The following is a 22557-nucleotide window of genomic DNA, read 5'->3' as shown; positions in this document are numbered from 1 at the left end:
GGGTCAGAGCACCGACTCCGACTATTGCATCTATGGTTCAGCCTGATAACATAGCAGTGGAACGTCTATGATGTGGACATTTCCAAGGACAAAGTCGTTCTGAACTATTACTACCTACTACTGAAGAAAATTCAACATCAGGAATTTTCCTGATACACCTCTTTCACCTCCTCTAAGCCATAGCGGTTGCAAAGGGGTGCGACAAAACGGTATCATATCGTGAGGCTTTTTACGGCTACATTGAATGGATAATGGAGTCGTCTGCTTGGCAAGAGAGAGAGCTATACATGTTGATGGAATATTCCGCTCAAAACTTCGTTTAACACTATCGTTGTTTCTGAGAGGTAGCAGAGCGAAAGGAATTAAACGGACCAAGATAGAGGATAGGATTGAGAATATACAGGAAGACCCAGTTCAGGAAAGAAATCTGCTACGAGAACAGAGGAATAGAACATGAAGGCTCTCAAATCGTGGAAACTTCACCATTTGTGTACTTCGGATGCTCCATAAATACGGGAGACGTCTTGCAGGACGAGCTGAATAGAAGTATGAGAGAACTGTGGCGGCATTCACACCCGGCAGTGATGACGGACGAAAAGCTTCGGGCTCACCTTTTCGACTTCACCTCCAGCGCTTTGTTGCGCAGCGGAAACATGCCACATCTAAGTACTTATTGCTCACAGAGCTGTTGAGTGATGTCCTCTACAGCTTAAACGGCACACACAACACCTAGCCGGCTTTTGCAGCTCCGAGTTAAGAGGAGCGTCCCGTCTCCACGATGCACCATAATGCATTGGAAATAAAGCCTAGATGGATCGCTCAAATTATGCAGAACCGATGACAGACGGAGTAAAAGAGCCTTGCAGTGGATCAAAAGAGAAGAAACATTCTCAAAGACGTCGACCAACGAGATAGAGTGATGTGTTCACTGCACGGATACTCCAGCAGAGACCTCTCTTGGTCTCTCTCTCTCTGATATCACGCTGGAAGCCACTCTATTTAGAGCTCACTCACAGTCATGGGGAGCCTGTCAGTTCGTCAAGCTTAGTGCTATACCTCTTTGCGAAGAACTGAGGTTCGGCTGCAAGTGACTGGACATCTCGTTCTACCTGAGGGCAAGCCCCAATGCACTGGTACTGTACGGTCGAGAGTGTAACATCTTGAAGGGGTGGATTCGACTCTAAGCGACTCAAGGCGAGTGACGCCGTAGCGATTGATACAGCAAGGGTCACCCAAAACGAAGAGCGGCGGGACCGTTCTGGAGGGTGGTGCTGCAACAGGCAAGGCGCCCGAAGGAACAACCAAGAGGGGGTCGTGCGTGATTGTTCACTTATACTTTTAACCTCCTAACTGTATTAGTGTGTTATGGATAAACGTCAGCCGGTTATCTTGTGTTTAGTGAAGAAAATGAGGGGAGTAAACATCTCACTATTGCTATATTCTGGATGGGATAAAACTACCCAACCTCAACAAAATTTAACAAGCTCGCCGCCAAATTCATTTTCAAATTTTCTTATTAACTCAATCCACTAACTGTTCATTTATGTCTACTTATGTGCAGATATCCCTATACTTCAAAACATTTTATTAATAGGAGATCTACCTCAATTCCCTTCCACAAACTTTGTCCTTAGTGGCAGATCAGAATAGTAGTAATTTTGGCTTGATATCATTACATCGCAGTACATAGTACAAGTACAATCACAGCAGCACAGAAAGTAAAGAAACTTTATGAAGTAGCTCCGGAACAAATGTTCCCCTCACAGCAGCTCCCAGTTCCGCTGCCCGACAGAGCGACGGAAGAGCGGACTTTTCTCAAAAGCAGGGAAATTCCTGCAAATTAAACTTGTTACTCTTCGGTACGGTAGTAATTTAACTTAAAAATGCAGTTACCAGATGAAATAATATTTTTTGGGAATCATTCCCAGCGCCCAAATCTTACCTGTAAACGGAGTGTTCTGCGAGCTTGCACAAACTTGAAGGAGTGTTCTGGCTTGGGAAATAGTTTATCCTGGAATTCGAAGGGAAGAAAAACTAGGGTTTAGTATTCAATCTATCTGATAATTGCATATAAATGTATATTTCAGGAATTATTGTCTTTTTGTTCAGAAAGAGAAGTCGAGACACAGGAAAGAGGTAATAGAAACTATTCCTATTATTTCTTCGCATTAAGAATTGATTTTCCCTAAATGGAGTAGGCATCTACTCTCAACATATTTAACTAAATAATCTCCTAAGGGGGCGGGTGTAGTGCAGCGGTTAGAGGTTCCACTTCCTGCACAATCGATCGAAGGTTCGAATCCGCCCTAGTGCTCACCAAGCCGTTCATTCCTCAGGGCTCGATAAATTGGTACCAGACTTGCCTGGGAGGATAAAACACTGACTTGAGACATCGGCTAGCCACCGAAAGTCATTGTGTAGGCCAGATACACGTTCGTAAACCTCAAACGATCCTGAATTGAAGTGAACGTGGGGGCGCATCCCAAGCGGATTGATCAACGCCAGAAACTTTATTATTTATCCTTTAATCTCCTAAGGAATTCCCTCATCATGTGGCCTTTTTCATCTTTTTCACTGAGATGCTCTGATCCAGAAAAGAGAAGCGGGATTCTGTAAACATTCTGTCTCTTAAAGTTCTCAGGCGTAATCGTTGAGGTTTTTAACGCGTATTGGCCTATACAATGACTTGCAGGGATCAACCTATGTATAAAGTCAGTGTTCTTATCCTCGCAGACAAGTCTGGTATCAATTTATCGACGCCGGAGGGATGAAAACCTTAGTTGGCATCAGGGCAGTTCCGAACCATCGATCGATCGCGCAGTAACAGTCGGACCTCTTACCGACTGCGCTCACCCGCATTGTTTCACAGTCTTTATGTTGTTAAATGTATCGTAATAATCAGTTTTCTATGAAGAACAAGAAAGAGACGCCATGCTTGCAGCGAATCTTCTTTTTGGGATGGTCGCACACTAAGCTCCGATGCATTCATTGAGCTCTAAGATAGTTCCTTATTGTGATTGTCAGCTGGGCCCCACATGCCTAGAGTGGGTGTACAGTTGAGTCAAAACGACATGAAGTTGCGTAAGCGGCCGCGCTGGGAAGTGGAGCAGTGGAGACAGCAGTTGGAACCGAGGTGGGACCATGACAAAGTGCAGAGATGGGTGGCGGTAGCGAGGATCCTTACACGATCCCAACCGCTATGCTCCACCACTCCGCTTCGAGCGCAGCCGCTTGTGCAAATTCCCGTGCTTCATGTCGTTTTGACACGACTATAGCGCATTCAGTAGCAGGTTTGACTGTGAGTAGTCGACTCTGGATTGATTGAGTTCAAATACATAGGCGCATCCTTGTATGGATTGATCGATGCCGTGCTCTTCATCTTTTAGATAGGATTTATAAATGTTCCTTTTCGTCTCGATTAAATTTGATTCTGTTGCTTGTTTTCACGGTCTAACCGCTTTCGGACCAAAGGATGTCCTCAGTTTATTTGTATTTATATTTGTATTTATTTTTGTATTTTATTTTTTTCCTTACTTTGGTGTAAACAAGGACAATAGATCAAAATAAATCGGTTATTAGCTCCTAATAGACCCGGGTCACTCAAATATCCACTGCTGCCAGGCTGGACCTGGCTGCACAACCATTCTAGATCGTCTATGAAGAAACTGTCGTATCATATCAATCATCCGCCTATTCCGATGCACTAATCACCTTCGTGAGCTCAGGAAACCTGTTCTTTATAATTTCCAAGTTCTCTCTTCTTGAAACTTTGACGTTGGGAACTGTATTCATGTTTTCTTGTTATGCCAGCGAGGTTTTGGTGAAAATTTATTATTGGACCGACGCGTCGACAACTTCGTCTTTATCAAAGGTCTGAAAATGGTTCGAGGTCTTCGATACTGTGCATGTCCCATAAAAGTTCTCCTCTCACCTTGTGAAGCCTCGATATCGTTTTAAGTACACTATGCACTATTCTATATAGGACCTCGAGCCATTTTCAAGCCTTTGATAAAGACGAAGTTGTCGAAATGTCAGGTCAATAAAAAAGTTGCACCAAAACCTCGTTGGGATAACAGGAAAACCTGAATATATGCCCTTCATGTTTTTTTTTTCTCAGATCTATAATTTTTGGTTTCGTAAAGAAATTAAATGAGATTTTTGCCGTCGTTTCTGAGAGATTGTAATGATGTCACCGGACAGTTGTAGAAAATGACTACTGGATTTAAACTCTACATAGATCAGGATATTACTTGAGTGATGATCCAAGTTCTGCAGTAATCACTCCTCCACTTTTGTCACAATCGATAGCCAACGGGTAGCTTACAAATGCGTTTTCCATCGAGTAGAGTTTTGGCTGGAAAAGTGGATCTTTTTTAAATTTTTTCCTCACATATATTTACGTAATTAACTAGTCGAGCTGGACTGTATAGTATACTAAAGTGTCCAGAAATTTTTTTCCTAGAAAGTTTTTAATTTTAAAAACACGAAGTTGTTGCAGTAAGAGGTCACATCTCTACTTTTATTTTCATTTTGAAAACATCATACCTTGATTGGGACCTTCCTAAATTTCAATGACTTCATATTCAGCCCATACATACTAAAAGTAGGTGGTGGTGCAGTCACTGGGATCATCGATGGTCTAGAAAATCATCAATCTCCAGGGGTTTCATGAATCAATAAATCAATTTAGATCAATCACAATGTTCTTACCCATACAGCCAACGAAGTAATTTTATGTAAAGAAGTAGCGAAACTCCACGATCAATACGTCGTAGCCATAAAACTATTCTCAACACTAACGTAATTGTTTTTCTAAACGAATTTTCCTCGATTGGGGTGGTTGAGGGGACATAGAACTATTGATTAGTTCACATTTTTGACCTACATGATGTAGAGCAAAGCGCTTAGATAGAAACGCCATCGCCAAGTGCTCAGCTGGGCGAAATCCGAACTGATTATTGTCATCCAGATATTGTCATCACGATGACACAGTTGGCGAACATGGCGAATGCATAAAAGACGAGAAAATCTGAATCCCATATTTTTGTATGTTGTTTCCCTCTTCGTCTCCTTTATATTTCATTTTTATAAACTCACAGCACGGAGCTATTGTCAACGGGTATAATTTGGCAACGAACTCGATTTCCTCGCGGAGTGAAATATGCTCTTCCGATTAGCGATGTTTCAAAAAGATCGTATTCAATGCTAAAATCGGATTAACTTCGTTAACTTGCAGGTTACTATTAGTTATTGCTGTCTCAAAAATTAATCCTTACATTTCTAACTACAGTAGGATCAGGACGACATGAAACATGTACGCAATTGCGTACGCTGCTTCTCGCGAGGCGGTGCGGTGAAGCGTAGCGGTCAGAAGCGTATTGGAACCGTTGCTGGCACCACTCATCGCTGCAGTTTGCAATGGTCCCACCTCGGTTCCAAGTGCTGCCTCCACCGTGCCGTTTCGAGCGCGTACGCAAATGCACCGTGCTTCATGTCATTCTGACGCGACTATACATCTCCCAAATCGATCATTTGTGTGAATGAAACTTTTTTTTTGTGAAATAACGTCAATTCCGCGCTACAATTTTCCATGTCAGACTCGGTTCGAAATGAGATCTCGATGCACAGATGCGATAGTCGGAGCCGGTGCCACCATCCACTTAATTTTTGGACGATTGGGAGAAGGACCTTCACACTTTTGGACGGTTGGCGAAGGGACCCCTTCATTTTTGGACGGTTGGCGAAAGGACCGCCTTCACCTTTAAACAGTTGGCGAAGAAATTCTCATCTTTTGAGCTGCACCTCATCAGCTAGACCCTCTTCATCCGAGGAGCGTCCAGTTCCTCCCTATCGTACCTATGCCACGATGAGCGGCTGTGCTCGAAGACACGCCACCGTGAGCGGCGGTGCTCATGGTGGAACGTAGCTTATGAGGTTAGCATCCGCTTCTGTGAACTCGGGTTCTCCTCTTCCATTGTAATTCCCATCTATTTAAGTTTTAGTGTTTCGTCATTAACGGCACTGACCTCTTCAACAGAAAAATCAATCCATCTTTTTCGGCAAAAATTCCAGGTGCAAGCACTCGTAATTCCGGATAGGCACGTTGCAAAAATCGCTCAAATTGCCGGACCTGAAGTGATTAGTTTACAGAACGCTGAAAAACTGGAACAGAAACCCCAGTTTAGACCATTTCCGTCAAACTTTTGTTATGGATTAAAGAGGCTCTGTACGGATCAGCAGCGATCAGTAAAGCAATTACACGTCGTTCGTGCTCGTCTGGTCCGCTGTATCCCGTAACGAGTATGTATCCGTCACTTAAAAGACCCGTTCCTGAAAATGAAAAAAAGCATTTTCCGGGAAATTTCAAGGAAATCGCTGTTTGAAAATCACGTGATCACCGCACCTATTGTCAGGCTGGAATTTAACGCCGGCATTGTAATTGTTCTCTTCATTGTTAACACTGCTTTTTCTGTTTTATCATTTAGTGCCAGAACATACTGTGAGAAATGATAGTTTTCCGGATTATATGTGATTAGTACGGCTGAAACAATAATCCATGATCCACGATGCTACCCAAAGAACCACTGTAACCTACCTATGTTATCAGTTAGTAAATACATATCGCTGGATTGTCGTAGTTCATCAGCAGTGATGTCGTAGTCGATTACATAAGTAGTGCTCTGAAAAAAAAAAACACATCTGGGAAAAAAACGGAAATTTTGCTAAACCATTAGCATTTTTTTTATGAAGAAATTCATTGAGTAATCGATAATACCGTGTAAGTACAATACAATAATTAACACGAGTATAATTGGAAAAGGTGTACCGTCGATGAATTCTTGAAGAGACAATAACGGATCATTTTGAGGGGAAAAACGTAAGGATCAAGGAGGCAACGATAGCTTAAACTTCAATTCAGAATGGATTGAGGTTTAAGAACGCATATCTAGTGTGTACAATTACTTGCTGAGACCAGCTGACCATCTATTAGCCCGTTGTTTTTATTCTTCCAGAAACCTCTAATATACTCTAGGTCAAAACGACGTGAAGCACGGACAGTTGCTTAAAAGCATCACCTCACGAATCTAGAGAAGGAATCTATGTGCGGGTTTTTATCTATGATTCCGTATAGGCATAACCCACCGTTAACCCGCACCACCCCAGATTAGGTGATGCCTTTAAGCAGCTGTGCTTGAAGCAGTGTGATGGAGACAGCGATTGGAATCGAGGTGAGACCGTGACGTACTTCAGCGATGGGTGGCGGTAGCGAGGATCCCCACACGATCCAAACCGCTACGCTCCACCGCGCTGCTTCGAGCGCAGCCGCTTATGCAACTGTCCGTGCTTCACGCCGTTTTGAGCCATCTACACCAATTTATTGACGCTGGGGCACGAAGGACTTTGTTGTCTCAATCTGGCATCGAGCAATCAATTGGTACTGTGGGACCTCTTACCACTGGACTACATCCACCACCTTTGGAATTTGACGAAAGGTGTTTGAAAACGAAGTCTTGGATGATTCTAGTCGGCTCTTTCTGCTACCGCCTCTCACCGGTTGTACCTACCCATAAAATTTTATAATATTCATGAAATTTTCTTGTGCAGCAAAATAAACTTGCAGAATGCGAAGTGACATCGGTGATGTCGACACATACCTATAGGCATCGCTCAATTTTGCTTTGGTTTCTGGAAAATCGCTAATGTTGAGGAGAAAACTAGTGGAATTCCACGATATCAAGCGTATCCGATGAACTGAGGGTGAACTGCGCTAGAGCCTTCTGTAAATCTGTCGGAAGCATCACGGAACCACTGCAGCACACCGGCCGCAATCGAGGTGGGACCTTCGTCAGTTCCATTCGATGTTTGTGGTGACAATATGTTTCCACAAGGATTATAACCTTTATAACTTTTCACCGAATTGCGTGGAAGCTGTACCTAACTTCAGATCATTTTGACCCAAGTATATCGCGGACCCTAGGATGGAACGCGCTCCGATTTGCGCACGATATTCCTAGGCTTCGATAGCCGGAATCGTTCGTTAGGCATGAGAACGACCGACTTTCACGACGCGTACACGATCAAGGTAATTTTGATGGTCAATCAATGTCTAATCATTATCGCTTCCAATAATTCATTCTGCTCCAGCGTCACCACTGGAACGGGATCCCATCGAAGGATTCACGAATAACTTCTATGGACGAGTTTCCCTTACCTTCCGTTGGTTCTTTCTCTCGTTTTGGTACGATCTCCAAACCGTTTTTGAATATTACAGTTAGAAAAGCAGGATATAAAACCCTTACTTTCTGGATAGAATTAGAAATAGACGCTAATGGATCGCTTTTTAGTGTGTAATTAGCAAAAATATCCACAACCGACTCTCACCTTCCCAGTATGGATTGAACAGCGACAAATCAATCGACTTGCAATTACCATAACTACTTCCTGTGTTTCTGGATCAAGTGTTAATTTCATTTCGATTTTAACCGAATAAATCATCTACAACAACATATGAAAGCTCTATATCGACTTGTAATTATGATACTCGGAAGAAAATTATGCGCTCACATTTCCACTTGGATTTACGGCGAATAATTGCGGAGAGATAAACGCTTCCGGTGTGTCAAATTCGAAAAACATTCGCCGACCGCTAACTCGAGATTGTACGGTCCGTGAGCGATGAAGCGGTGTTGGCGGTGAGGTCGGGGGTGAACCCAAACCCGTGATGTCAGTAGTGGACATGTGAGCGACCACTTGATGGTCGAGATGTTAGTGAATGAGTAACCTCATGTTTTTTCGTATAAACATGATATTACAGTTTAGAAGAAAGTAAATAGTGAATCTGTGATAAACAAGTACGGAACCATGGTTCATTTGTCGAACGATGGAGAATTTCAACTATCCCGTTTCGAAGATCGGTTGTGACGACAAGATCATGCAGACCCGACGTCAACTCGATGAGGTTAGCGACATCCTATCACCTAAAAAGGCTTCAATGAAAGCATAAATCCTGAAAACCGCACCAGTGAGATCGAGGATTCCACTTTCTGAGCATGTACATGTGGTCATAGAAGAATTCTTCCATTAGCGAGTACCACTGAATTAAATGATGTGTTTCCCTGCTTATGCACGCTTAACCAGAAAAAGCTTTACGATTCGCAGCCGTATCTTCACCCGAAGAACCAAATTCGGGTCAGTGATTCGTATTTAAAGGCATCACCCCACGAATCTGGAGTGGTACGGATTTCCGGTGGAGTATTCGTGTACGGGATCGTAGATTACTGAGAGAAGAGTGATTCCGTCCATTTCTTCCTAATTGCCGTAGAAAACGGCCCGGACGATACGGCTTCGAGCGTTCTGGCGCACTATTTTCCACAATGAGTTCGATTGGAGCGCGCTAGCCTTGTGCACGCGCGCATCTTCCGGGCCGTTTTTTTACGGCAATTAGGAAGAAATGGACGGAATCACACCTCTCTCCATAATCTACTATCCCGTGTACAAATATTCCACCTGAAATCCGCACCACCTCAGAGTCGTGGTATGCTGCCTTTAAGCGATAGCGGCCGCATACATTAGAGTCAAAACGAAATGAAGCACATACGCAATTGCGTACGCATCTTCTCTTGAGGCAGTGCGGTGGAGCGTAGCCGCTAGGGACGTGGTGAAACCCTTGCTGGCACCAACCATCGCTGCAGTTTGCAAAGCTCCCAGCTCGGTTCCAACTGCTGCCTCCACCTCGCCGTTTCTCCGCGCGTACGCAAATGCACCGTACTTCATGTCATTTTAACCGGACTATAGACATTGCCATACTGTACCATTTCCGTGATTACGAGCTTATATCGGTGCAGTACAGTAGCAGTCATAGTAGGGTCAAAACGATATGAAACAAGACGCAGTTGCGCTTCGCTTCGAGCGCAGCCGCTTACGCAAGTGCAGCGTGATTTATGTCGTTGTGACTCTACTGTACAGTCGGGTGAAAGCCGTCTGACTCGTAGTGCAATTATGTACACAGTTGCGCCCGATGTGGCCGCCCTGTTAGTTCCCTGCTCATCTGCTGACCATGTCCCAATTGGGATTGCTGAGGGTCCCACCACGAATGTCATCGTTTACGCCATTGCACCACTACTCAAATCGTTTTCGTTGTAGAACTGTAGAGATCTCTGCATCTAAAAATTGACCTTTCTTAATTTTTCTCTCTCCTCCAATTCAGCAGCGCATAAGTGAGAGTAACCATATCATAAGAACCAAAGACCAAATAATCTTCACGGTGTGGTTTTCTCGTACAAAAATTCGTTTTCCTTCAGGTAATGGGCATGATGCGATCAAATATCGAAAAATTATCGGAAAGAAGTGAAAGACTAGAGGATCTAGCCAGCCGCGCTCGTTCGTCCCTTCTTCCTCTATTCGGCACCAGTTACGATCCAGAAGATCTGATTCTTACATTTTAGAAGTGTTGGACATGTCGTCACAAGAATTCCAACGTTGTGCCGGTGAAGTACGTCGAAAGAAATTATGGAAAGCATATGCATACAAAGCTACCGCTATCGCTATCGTTGGCGTCACTGTTATTTCTACTATTGGTCCGTATAATGTGAAAAATACGGTAATTTAATTGTAGCTGTTAGCTTCATTTACTTTTTCATTCAGGATATTTCGCTATGTGAAGACGTCATGGATTTCCTCTGCTCTCCAATGATAATGTCTGCATGTGTAAATTGTGTAAAGTGTAGCATGAGCATGATTTCTGTGTAGTTTCACTGCTACTGACATTTCTATTAGTTCTACGATTCTATAAATAGCTTTCTATAAAAAGAAATCCTGAAAATAAGCAAGAAAAAAAAACAACACATAAGATTCTCAAAAAAAAAAAACGTCAATTAAACGAGTGTCGGAGATTTCGACAGGCACCGTGGACTGGAACTGTTACAGAATTTCTAACTCTCACAATGGCTACAGGAGTTGAAGGTGAAACTCTGGTCTGAAGGTCAAAAGCTGAGATAAATGTGTAGTTGGATTTATAAAATGTCTTTTGTACTGGAAACCCATTTTGTTTCCCCCTTCCCTCGTCCTTACCGTCTCCGGAACAAAAACCTGTTGATCCATGCGTAATATACTCGGCTACTAGCGCCGAGTACCAAGACACCACCACAGAAAATCTACTCCTTTCCCATATTGAGCAATAAATTAGATTAAAATTATTAAATTAGCATAACCAACACAATTGAATTACAAGTAATGCACCGCAACTGATGACTTTTCGTGGCCATAGATCTATTTTTTAGAACTTTTTCCGACACGGATCGACCATTACGGTACAACAGTTACAATTTCAAGTTCTCATTTTTTGTCCGAGTTTAGTTACTAGTTCTCGTTTTTTGTATGAAATGTTAAATAACAAAGTCACAATACATCCTGATTTGTAAAAATGTCGAAGAAAACTAACAGTGAACAATAAGAAATTTATTTTTACAAATAAAAATCTCCAATAGAAAATGGTAACAAGAAAGAATCAAGGAGAAGAGGAGGATGGATAGTTTGTGTGTGTAAAGTGAGGATCGCATGCAGCCAGAGGTTCGTAATAGCGGCGTTTGCCTCATCTCGAATGTGTTGTCTGTATGAAGAGGGGGCACGAGTAGGCGACGGGTGGATGGACACAGCCCCCACGTCTCACCCAACATCCTTGCCGAAAATCAAAAAAAAAGGGAAGAAGGAACAACGAATTTAAGGAGTTGTTTTGACTAAAAGAAAAGAAAAGCATTGTTTCGAAAAAGAAAGAGGAGCAGAAGAAACGAGTTGAGGAGAAGAGTAGAACAACGAAAGAATCACAGGAGAAGATCTTACTGTGAACCGTAACGAGAGACTACGTAATACAGGAGTACTAAACAAAACCGAGTTTCGTTTTACTAGCGCGCAGTTTTGCACAGGGTGAGGAACTGTTCATGCCAGTCTATAGAGTTGGGCAGGTGATGGGAAAAGAACGTTGGAGACCGAATAAGCTGCCTTATTCAAAATCACAGTGTGGAAAAAAAAACAGGAACAATAAAACAAGGAGCACCAATGAATTACGAAACCCCACTAGAAACAAATTTCTTTTGCGTACCCTTGCCCTAACCTACTATCTGGGGGAACGCTTTATAACCACCTAACAACCTACGACCGCATACCTCGGTTATTTCCGTACCGGAACAGAGATATCCGGGGACTCTCCCAATACCAAAGAAGACGGTGCCCATCACATACAAGATTAACAACTACTTACGAGCAAAAACTATCTAAAAAACGCTACACCAAAGGCGAGAACGAAAAATACCCCAACACCGTGAATACTGCTCCAGAAGAATAACTAACTGATTCGGAAAGGGGGGAAATGACCAGTTGATGAGAAGAAACGAAACACCACTACGATGCGTGCAAGAAGTGAAAAAAAGGACACTAGTTAGAACATGAGAGACGAACGGCCAGCACTGGATGATAGCACACTGGAGATGATGAAGATGATGACGTTGATGACGACGACGTTTCGATGGAGAACACACGACTTCGAGATGACCACATGATGAGGGAGATTGGAGATAACAAATGAAGAGACAGGAGGTATTGTACAGTGGAACCCATGACAGCAAATCCTGAAACAGAGTGAATTCGTTTTAATGACCTCAGAACAAAAAAAAAACCAGAAGTAATAGTGAGAAGAAAAAAGTAGTGGATACATCGGAACAAAAATTCTTGTACCAATCAAGAGATTTAACATGCAACAGCGAAAACGTGGCCAAATTTCCAAAGTTTTCTCATCCTATTCTCTTTCTAACTAACATAAAAAGGGAGGATTCTTCTCTCGTTTGATCTCATAGGGATAGAGCATGTGTCTTGTTGGGGCTCAAAGGGTTATCCTAACTACTTCCGTTATAAATTCAAACACACGTCAATGAGTTCTAGAGTATCAAAAAAAAAAATACGGGACTAATTAGGCACTAGAAGATACCTATAAAGAAGTGATGATGGGTTCTCGGAACACGTCCAACTCTCTCTCAGAGCAGAAAACATTCTAGCCACTGCCAAAGGTTTGCACTTCGGTTTCGATTTTCCCCCAGGAAACTCTCAAAACTTATACATTCACTACAGTTGAACTCCAAAACTATCTTGTTCCACACCACATTTCATATGACAATTGGGCAGCAACAAAGAAAATCTCAAAAAAAAAAAAACAAGGAGAACAACAAAAAAAAAAAAGATGAGAAAAACAAGCGAATTAACCCACTTTGTCCTGGCTTCACTCGAAATCCTTGTCTTCAAGGTACCGATATTCAAATGTGAACGATTCCTTTTTTCGTTGTGACCACTTTTCATAATCGAAGTACACATAAGTGCCCTGAAACAACGTTCTATATAAACTTCGACTATTTTTAGTGCAGGAAGTGAAGATCACCTGTTCAAAATCGTCCGTTATTTGTTTCGGTTCCTCATGCCGTTGAAACCATGTGAGATACTTTGTATGAAAGCGCCAAGACAACTTTTTCAATGCCTTTGCCGCTAATAATTGCGCTCTTGTACCCTTAAAATCAAAAATATCGAATAAAAATTCGTGAACAAACGCATCTACATAAGATAGGAAGAATGAAATAATAAACATGTTAACAAATTTTACAAACCTCCATGTAGTAGAAGATGAAAAACAACGTCTCTGGACTCAACCTCAAGTAATACTCGAGAGTGTCAACGTTTTGTGCCGATACCTGAAGAAATTGTCTCATATCGATCCACATGAACTCTAAGCAGCAAATCAATCCAATGTCACTCGACTACTGCACGAAAAAGCTTTAGTTCGATTTTAGTTTTTTCAACATTTGAATTTGTAGTTCTTAGCTAACCAAGTCGAAAAAAATGAGAAAGCAAAGTCCAACTACATTCCTACACAATATTATGTTTGACGCTCTCTGTAGATAAAAATTTTGACGAGCACCAAAGAAAAGGGCAAAAGTTAAATGTGCCACAATTTAGCAAACTTGTACAAAACACAATTTGACGGCAAGCAACGTTGGAAAATTCGAGGCTCAGAATATTGTACAAATGTATCCACTCAAAATACAGTTGCGGAAACAACAAGTGAATTTCTCCATCAGAAGAATTGCAAGTGCTTATGCTTAAGATATCAAGAAAGGTCGAATATGAAGTCCATACCATATTATTAGTATGGATATCACTAATATCAGTACTAATTGGTATTAAACACATAAAAACAAGGTAAAGAAATCACATGTAAGATGTAAAGACATGAAAGAAAGGTGGTAGTAGTACCTGAGGATAGTAAGAAGCGCACGGACATGGGATTTTCGGCAAGTACGTTCGCGGCCGTTCGCTGTCCATCGGCAAAGGAGTTCGTGCAAGTGAGGCTTCCAAGGCAGCTAGTTGCATTTCCATTTCACTTGTAGTTTGTGTACGACCTAATGGAGAAGCGCCCAACCAAGCAGGAATGTGTGCCTAAATAAAGTCTACAGATGTGTAATCCAAGAAAAAAAATCAAAAACACTCAAAATCTTAAGAAAACTCGAACGGGAAACAAAAGACAAGGGAGTAGGAAAAAACAGCTTAGAAAAACTGTGCTCACTCGTTGCGGTTCTGTGTTGACTGGTTGTTGATTTTGCTGCGATAAACGAAGTACCCGTAGAGTATCATCCGCAGCGTCAAGCCCTACTGGAACGAAAAGCAAAAATCAATTACTACTATAAGAATAGATTCACTCTAACACATACCATCACCGGAACGACGAGGACTTCCAGATTCGCCAGGAATCCTCTGTACTCCCTCCACGACGTCTGCCATTGCAGACGCCGTGCTACCGTCTGCACTCAGAGCTGCCGATGCCTAAACGAAATCGAATCGAGAAAAGACACTGGGAAGTCTATAGAACGACAGAAAACATAGAACGATCAAGTTACAAGACAAACCGCCAACTAAATCCACACAATTCAAGACGCATTCAAATGTACGAAAAAAGACTTTTTTATTCCAAAAACTATTCTGAAGGATTCGGGCTAAGCAATATTGAAAATAGCGAACTCGGCACTAAAATATGACAAAAATATGGTGTAATCGAATCAGCTTAAACGGAGTTTTTCTTCTAAATGCTCCTAGTGACGCATTATACATATATATAGCGGCCATTGAGATTATTCAAAGAATTGTCGCATAAGAGATACCCAGACACCAAGGATGACGCAGTTAACAATTACCGAATTTATGGCGTCATAAACTAGATTGAAAGAAGCGCACGTCGGAGAACGTTTTCTACAGGCAAAAGTCCAAACCGGGAAACAAGTGGCGCGTTGTATTCTTTATTTTCATTTCTTGAATGAAATAACAGGAAGAAACGTAAACCCATTCTCTGGAATACGACAGCCCCATTGTTATAATTTGGAAACCCGTATCTAGACTTTAACTCCTGCAACACCAGCAAATAGAGACAGCTTATGTAGAATGTTTTCGAAAAAAAGGTAAAACATTATAATTTTATTTAATTCTCATATCATCATTTAGCAAAATAAGCAGATAATTTTTGTGTGAAAATCTAATTTCAGAAATCAAGGAAAAAAGGAGTGAACATCAATGATAGTTAACTACAGATCAGAACCTTTTTATGACGCAGGTTAGGAAGCGATTAGGCCGAGTATTGCAAAAGAAAATGTTATCTGATACGTGTTCGGGCGTTATCGACGACTCCTTGCCGTGCCGTTTGTTGACAAAAGTCTAAAACTGACAAGAAAAAAAATGGTGTCACAACTTATACCCTTTTCATATTGGCAGCTTTGAAAGCGAAGACGTAATGTTGAGAAAGTTACAATTTGAATATTCGGGATTTCAATGTGAAAAGGCTCCGAAATCATCTTGATATGACATGAATACGCAATTAACAACATTTACGTAACCATAACACTATATGAAGCATGAGAATTCCAAAAAGAGCACAGTTAAATATGTTATTAAAAACCTGAAATCCTAAATAGAAAACATACAATTTCAGCAACTTTAAATCTAAACAAAGCTTAAACAAAAAAACTGTGTAGAATTTAGTTGTATATTCGTATCTTGTTTCAAACTGCTTCATTTTAAAATCAAAATGGTGTAAATAGTGGTAGAATCGAAGGAAACATACTACCTTTCAAAAATAGCAATAATTTAAAAAGTTGAAAATTGAAGTTGATTTCCACTTTGGAATAGTCACTAATAGTTCAAAATTGTATTATAGAACGAAAGTACTTCAAAGAAGAATGGAAGACCTCATTTTCTAACTACAGACAGGTTCGACACGGAGGCGTACCTCATTGGCCGCGTACAGTTTGTTGGTGAACGCGAACTGCTGTGCAGTTGTCTCTGTTGGCGTGTACAACGATGGATTCTTGAAATTTTCAGGTGAATTTTTCTCATATAATCATTGAACGAAAGCCTAGACTAAATCAAGCTTCACAATCACATCACCACTACTGCTAGCGCACATTCACTATCGCATAGCATGCGTCAAACTGAAGGAAACGGCCGATAGCAGCATATGACTTGTGACTAAGTCAACTATGTCTGCTACAGCCTGTTCTATCAAACCAAAGACATCACGATACGTTTTCATCTAAGCTAGTGCCGTGGGGTCGAAATGTGTTTGGTTTCTAAAATATGCTCTCCGCACTATTTTCGACCCCACTTTCAGCTAGACTAGTACTAATTGCTAGAGGGAAGCACCTCAGCTGCTGTGCCATTGGCAGTTGCTAACGGTTTGGTAGCACCCGGTTGCGGAACTGTTGATGTGCGTGACTCATCCGCTTTATTTACCACGTTATCGGCAGTCGATGTGGCACCACCCTGAACCCCTATCTAGACAAGGTCGAGAAAAACAAGGCAAGAGGAAAGAAACTGTTACGGAGAAGAAATTCACATGTTATATACGTTTCTTACGGCACTGGATCAAAATTCGTAGGAACTCTATCAGTTTACCATCTCAGAAAATGTCGACAAATAAAAAAAAATAGAGCGGTAGAAAGGCTACTTCATACAGGAGCCTGCAGAAGTATAAGAAATAAAACTGTGCACCAAAGCTGTTTGGAATAAGTTGGTAAACACCGGTAGAAATGACAACTCATTGAATAAGGTGTGAAAAACAGAAAGATCATAAAAACTTGACATAAAAGGACGTCTCGGTGGTTCTCAAAAAAGATGCAACGAGACATTTGCAAGGTCAATTCCTGAGTGCCCATTTCCTCGTTTCACTTTTTATATCTTAGAAAGTAGAGTGAGTTGAATTATGGGATTGAGAGGATTACAAAGAAACAGTAAGAATAGTCATAGCTCTATACAACATGAGAAATAGAAGCTAACCAATTCCTGGCAACATAAACAGAGACTCGAGACCAAATTGTCCTACACATCGCATGTCACATGCAGGCATAAGATTGAATGACTCCAGCTGGCATAGTGAACCAGTTCTTTGCTGACGCTTAGACAACAGTTACGGCAGCACAAATGATAAATAGTAGTATAAGATTCCGCATTCATATACTAGTAGAAACCAAGCTTTTCTAACGCGCAGATTTGAGGGAAGTTTTTTTTAAGACATCACCCCACGAACCTGAGGTGGTACGGATTTCATGTGGAGTATTCGTATACGGGATAGTAGATTATGAAGAGGTGTGTGATTCCGTCTATTTCTTCCTAATTCCCGTAAAAAAAACGGTCCGGAAGATGCGGCGCGCGCACAAGGCTTGCGCGCTCAAATCGAACTCATTGTAGAAAATAGTGCGCCGGAACGCTCGAAGCCGTATCTTACGGCCGTTTTCTACGGCAGTTAGGAAGAAACGAACGGAATCACCCTTCTCTCAATAATCTACAATCCACAATAAACGAATACTCCACCAGAAATCCGTACCACCTCAGATTCGTGGAGTGATGCCTTTAAACGTAAAAAAAAATGGAACGATAGTAGTTCTACGATCAAAGTTTGGAAGAAAGATTTCCTCAACTTCCTTACCTAGACCAAACGTGATAGCCGTTGATGTTGCGGTTGCTAAGACTACTTCCTAAAACAATTCATCACGTGCAAGCAAGTGCACATGAGACTGTGTGTCACAAAAAAGGAGATTCAACGAAAACTTCCCATTCTCATGAGAACGTGAGGTTCCTACGTTTATTGCATCTGATTCTTAGCAGTGTGAGAATCATTAGTTCAGCATGGATTGTTTGAAAACATCTTTTGAGAAAAGAACTTACGAACGAAAAGATAATGAATGGGAAATATCTACATCGTAAAAGAAATCTTACATACTTTGTTCCAGTGCCGCAATTATTACTTAAATAGAGGTAACGTAAAAGCATGTGATAAATCTAATGCATTCAAACAGACTAGAAGAATAAGAAGGTAATAGGAAGCACGCAAATGTATTTGAAAGCTTTCGCTCACCTCATTTTGGCTTGAAATCGTCGATCCTGCATCGTCATCTTGAATAGACGCTGAATTTTGTTGCGTTGAAGTGGATGTGACTAGCTGAACCAGTTGAACTCCTCCACTGCTATTCGCACTTGGTCGCCTGAAAGCATTCGCGTTGATTCGCAGAAGAAGGAGAAAAAAAGAAGAAAACTGAATTTATATCACTCACGTTGCAATTACCGTAGTCTTCGCGTTGACGACATTCGCAGGCGGTGATGTCGTAGGACCGCTTGTGTTCGTTAAGGACGACGAAGCTGTTATACGTCCGGCAGCTACGCTATTGTACGGAATTCCAGGAGGAGGAGGCGGAGGTGTGGCCTGATTCACTCCGCTCAATGAGCTCACTTGACCAGCTTCCGTGGAGCCGTCTCTGTATCACAATTTTTGAAGAAAACTTGGCAAGCGACATGCAAAAAAAAAGCAAAAGTTATTAGCGTAGGCACCAAGAAAAAGTCTTTTCGAAAGCACAGTCGAAAATGTCACTCAAGCTATATTTCTAGTGTATTAAGAATCATTACTACACGAATATGACCGTAGGAAATATTAGCTTAGAGGACTTAGCGGATGTAATTTAACAGGAACATTTGCAAAATTGCATAACGTAGGAATCACCCCACTTATGACTGAAAATAACTGCGCTGACATCATTTCAATTTTTTTTTTCTGAAACACTGGCGCTAATAAAAGATATGTAAGGCGTATAAGGTGATGAGCGCGTAACCGACTCCAAAAATGGGAAACATGTCCCAACCGTATTGTAACGAATAAGTGTAGCACTGGAGATAGTAAAATAGTCCTCAGAAACATCAAAAATAACAAAAATATTAGAAATGTTTATTGGTAGATGGTCCATCTGCTATGCCTAAGTCTACTCTGGACCAATAATCTAATGAGGATAAACTTGGCCAACTTTGCTGGTGTGACGGGAACAGAAGCAGCGGCGACTGTCCTACGTGGAGCAGGACTGGCCGGAGTGTCTTGACTGCCGTGTCGAGATCCACCGCTTCGTGAATTCCCTTCATCAATGCCAGATCCTTCATTTGCAGAACCGTTATCATGACCTGAAATATAGAAAGAAATCAATGGAGAATAGAGAAAGTTACAGAGACTTCGACGAAATAATTGTTCTTTTCCTACCATTTTCTTTCTCTTCATCCAGCGAACCGATTTGAATCCCGCCAATTTGTGCACTCAGCGCTCCCAAATTCAACTCCTCGTAAGCGTCTAAAGTCGAATGAAATTATTCGTAGTATAGACTTAAGAAAACTGATACAATGAACCTTCCGGATCCAGATTTTCCAAATGATCCGTATCGCCTTCATAATCCGGATCCACTAGCGCATCCACATACATTTCCAACGGGTCTTTCAACACATCCATCACTCGTTTCGACTCCAGAGACTCATTGTTCACCATTCGCATGCAGACCTAAGGATCGACGAGACATATGTCAAACAAAAAAGGTGGCGATGCGTTTTAATATGAGCAAGCAGAAGAGGAGAACGTTAGAAAAAAGCTCACCTCCAATTTACCCATATGAAATTTCATTCGGTCGAGGTGACGTTTCAACTCCTCCATGCGCTTCTACAAGAAAAAATTCACAGTATCTTCCGTAAATCGAAAAAAGACGAGTTTTGATGTCCCATTCAATAGCAAATACTTCTGAAGATAAGAAAATTTCTGCATATCTCATAAACAAATCCAATTTAGTGCACTGCTATAACCACTTGCACATATGAGGGTAATTTCTACGCAAGCAAATCAATCTATTGATCACATATCCACGGCTGATCCTACCTATCCAATCCTCATCAACTCACTACCTCAAAAAGAAGACAAGTAGATACCCGCATCCATTACCCAATTCTGATTTAAAAATCTGATTATAATGCACTATATTATAACTCACCCTTCGGACTTGACCTAAATCTTAGAATCTTTTGAAGCAAGTGTAATTAGTTCCTTAAATTCACAGATTTATATCGCATGATTTTCGATTCAGCTGCTGGTTTGAACAGTTTTCTGGACAGGAAAAGTCCCAAAATATGCAACGCATAAACATGCAGGTGTAGCTATGGAATAAAAACTATCACAACAATTATAAGCAATCGTCAATAGTCTGTATTTAAAAACTGGAAAATCAGCATGGCGACATTCCTATAAAAAAGATCAGGAATTACATCCCACGCGTTTTTTTTTTTCTTGAGAATCATAACTGATCGAGTCCAAAAGGGACTTCCGAAGAAAAATCAGAAATTACTGGAACTTACAGGAATCAACTCAAAGTCAAAATCTCTAAAAAAAAAACCTTTAATCCGATTATTCTAAACATTACATGTCTGATATACCCGTACTATAGCTTCAGTAAGTGTAAAAACGTCCCAGCAACAATGGATAATTATTTTCCAAAAAAATAAGAATTAATCTGCAGCAAAACACTACATAAAAGAGCCAGACGAACAATCAATTGAACCCACAATTCCACAGAAAAACTACAGAAAGGTAGCAAAAGTTGACAAAAATCACAAGTTATTTGTCAACATTTGGGAAAAAAATTACCAAGTAAAATAGCTCACCACGTACATCTTTGCCGAGTATTACATTTGGAAGCGAATGAACTGTACATACACAGCTGACTTTGGAACACTATTGATTTGACAGGTGAGGTGAATGTGAAACGATTACTTTCGAGATAATTTGGAAATGCGTCAAAATGGGGCAACAGCAGCGATCGAGAGCGCTGCACGCGGGAATGGAGCAATACTTGCTGTTGGATACTAACACAGCGAGTGTTGGGGTTCAGAACTACTAAGATAAACAGTATGAAAGAGGAGAACTGGAATAGAACAGGAACAGAACGGGTCGGGCAGAAGAACAAATAAAAATGGAATGGCAGCGTGGATATGAACGACGCTTGCGTAGAACTGTTTATGAAAAGACAGCTAATACTGAATTGGTTACACAAGTAAACACTTCGTCATATAATTACGCCACACAATTCGAATTTACTGAATCTAAATCAAATAATTTAGTTTTCCCCTAAAAATCTGCACTTTAACAGTGGCCTCCGAGATACATATTAGACAAGAACATTTACAATGGCCCTCACTAATCAAAACAAACTAGAATCTGAGGAAACGAAGAGAAACTTTGATAAAGTACCTCTTTTTCGCCCTTCTTTCCGTCTTCTTTCTTCCCTCGTCGTTTTCCAGCATCCACAGATGATATCGATTCGATCTGCGATTCTGTACGATCTGCTTCGTCGCTAAGCTCACGGATTTGACTCTAAACATTAGCGAAACTCATGTCAGAACTTCTTAAGAAAGAGATGAACAGAAAACAAGTTTTCAGAAAAAAAAAGTTCGGGGAAAAACAGACTTGCAGCCACTCGATCGTTTCCACCTTTTCTTTCTCTCGTGGGTCTAATTTTTCTTCTGCACTCAGGCCCTAACAGAAGAAATTCAAATTCGAATCATCACAAAGGAATGTGAGAACATTATCACCTGCTTGCTGTGCGGTTTCGTCTTGTTTTCCCGCTCTATGTCCTTAAACTGCTCCATCCGTTGTTCTATCAATTTGCGATAATGGGTTAACTTGTCTTTATCCTATAATAAAAGAGTATGTAACGTGGATTTGAAGGAAGTGATAAAAGTGCATCGTAGTAATAAAATAAGGCAGAACAAAAATAAAAAGCAGACCTTTATTTCAGAGCAGTTCTGCCATCCCTTCACTTGGTCTCTTAACCGCTGCAACTTTTTAATTTCTTTTTTCAAGTCATCCTGAAATATTTGCGAAGATGTTAAGGGAAGATATCAGCATGAATTTGAAGAAGTACCTGATATTTTTCCCGTTGGTTATCACTATTCGCTTCTTGCATCTTCATCATCGTCTCCTCAAACAGCTCTACACCCTCATCAATCTAAATAGGGAATTTTAGAGGCCATCACCCTATCTCCAATACGAAAGAAAAAGGAAAGAAAGTGTAGGAGCATAAAAATACTTGTAATCATCTACGAAAAAATATATGGAAGAAAGACGACTACCTTTTTGAAACATTTATCAATCTCGGCAAGGAGCTTGCGCTTCTCCGCCAT

At 41.1% G+C, this 22557-nt stretch overlaps 3 protein-coding genes across 6 annotated transcripts; 1 reads left to right on the top strand and 2 right to left on the bottom strand.

Annotated features, from left to right (window-relative positions):
* Window positions 1-1760: 1760 nt before the first annotated feature.
* Window positions 1761-8739, bottom strand: RB195_008735 (uncharacterized protein; the record flags this gene model as incomplete). Of its 2 annotated transcripts, none has more annotated exons than XM_064195374.1 (13): window positions 1761-1833; window positions 1943-2011; window positions 4251-4354; window positions 4546-4639; window positions 4711-4812; window positions 4886-5029; window positions 5098-5205; window positions 6027-6130; window positions 6188-6330; window positions 6404-6541; window positions 6596-6680; window positions 8383-8496; window positions 8566-8739. In XM_064195374.1, the coding sequence occupies 13 exons, from the start codon at window positions 8737-8739 to the stop codon at window positions 1761-1763; spliced, it is 1452 nt and encodes a 483-aa protein (XP_064046518.1). The 2 variants fall into 2 exon arrangements, with proteins under 2 accessions (XP_064046518.1, XP_064046519.1); XM_064195373.1 differs by having other exon boundaries at window positions 6260-6330.
* A 142-nt stretch (window positions 8740-8881) lies between these two features.
* RB195_008734 (uncharacterized protein) lies at window positions 8882-10661 on the top strand (the record flags this gene model as incomplete). The annotated part of the gene is made up of 4 exons (XM_013448301.2): window positions 8882-8959; window positions 10302-10380; window positions 10446-10577; window positions 10645-10661. 4 exons carry the CDS (start codon window positions 8882-8884, stop codon window positions 10659-10661), a joined length of 306 nt encoding a protein of 101 aa, XP_013303755.2.
* A 1768-nt stretch (window positions 10662-12429) lies between these two features.
* RB195_008733 (uncharacterized protein) lies at window positions 12430-22557 on the bottom strand (the record flags this gene model as incomplete). 3 transcript variants are annotated; one of them, XM_064195372.1, is made up of 20 exons in its annotated part: window positions 12430-12623; window positions 13256-13284; window positions 13338-13366; window positions 13424-13549; window positions 13647-13730; window positions 14293-14475; window positions 14603-14688; window positions 14748-14859; window positions 18437-18563; window positions 18633-18833; window positions 19374-19524; window positions 19601-19687; window positions 19744-19891; window positions 19985-20047; window positions 21626-21748; window positions 21842-21910; window positions 21967-22068; window positions 22162-22242; window positions 22299-22382; window positions 22507-22557. In XM_064195372.1, 20 exons carry the CDS (start codon window positions 22555-22557, stop codon window positions 12430-12432), a joined length of 2130 nt encoding a protein of 709 aa, XP_064046515.1. The 3 variants fall into 3 exon arrangements, with proteins under 3 accessions (XP_064046515.1, XP_064046517.1, XP_064046516.1); XM_064195370.1 differs by lacking the exon at window positions 12430-12623 and adding exons at window positions 16313-16390; window positions 16726-16845 and having other exon boundaries at window positions 13268-13366; XM_064195371.1 differs by lacking the exons at window positions 13256-13284; window positions 13338-13366; window positions 13424-13549; ... (14 more) ...; window positions 22299-22382; window positions 22507-22557 and adding an exon at window positions 12730-12748.

The sequence above is a fragment of the Necator americanus genome, chromosome III (assembly GCF_031761385.1).
Source record: "Necator americanus strain Aroian chromosome III, whole genome shotgun sequence".
NCBI lineage: Eukaryota > Metazoa > Nematoda > Chromadorea > Rhabditida > Ancylostomatidae > Necator > Necator americanus.
Note: the sequence above shows the minus strand (reverse complement) of the source record. Positions and strands in the feature narration are given on the sequence as shown.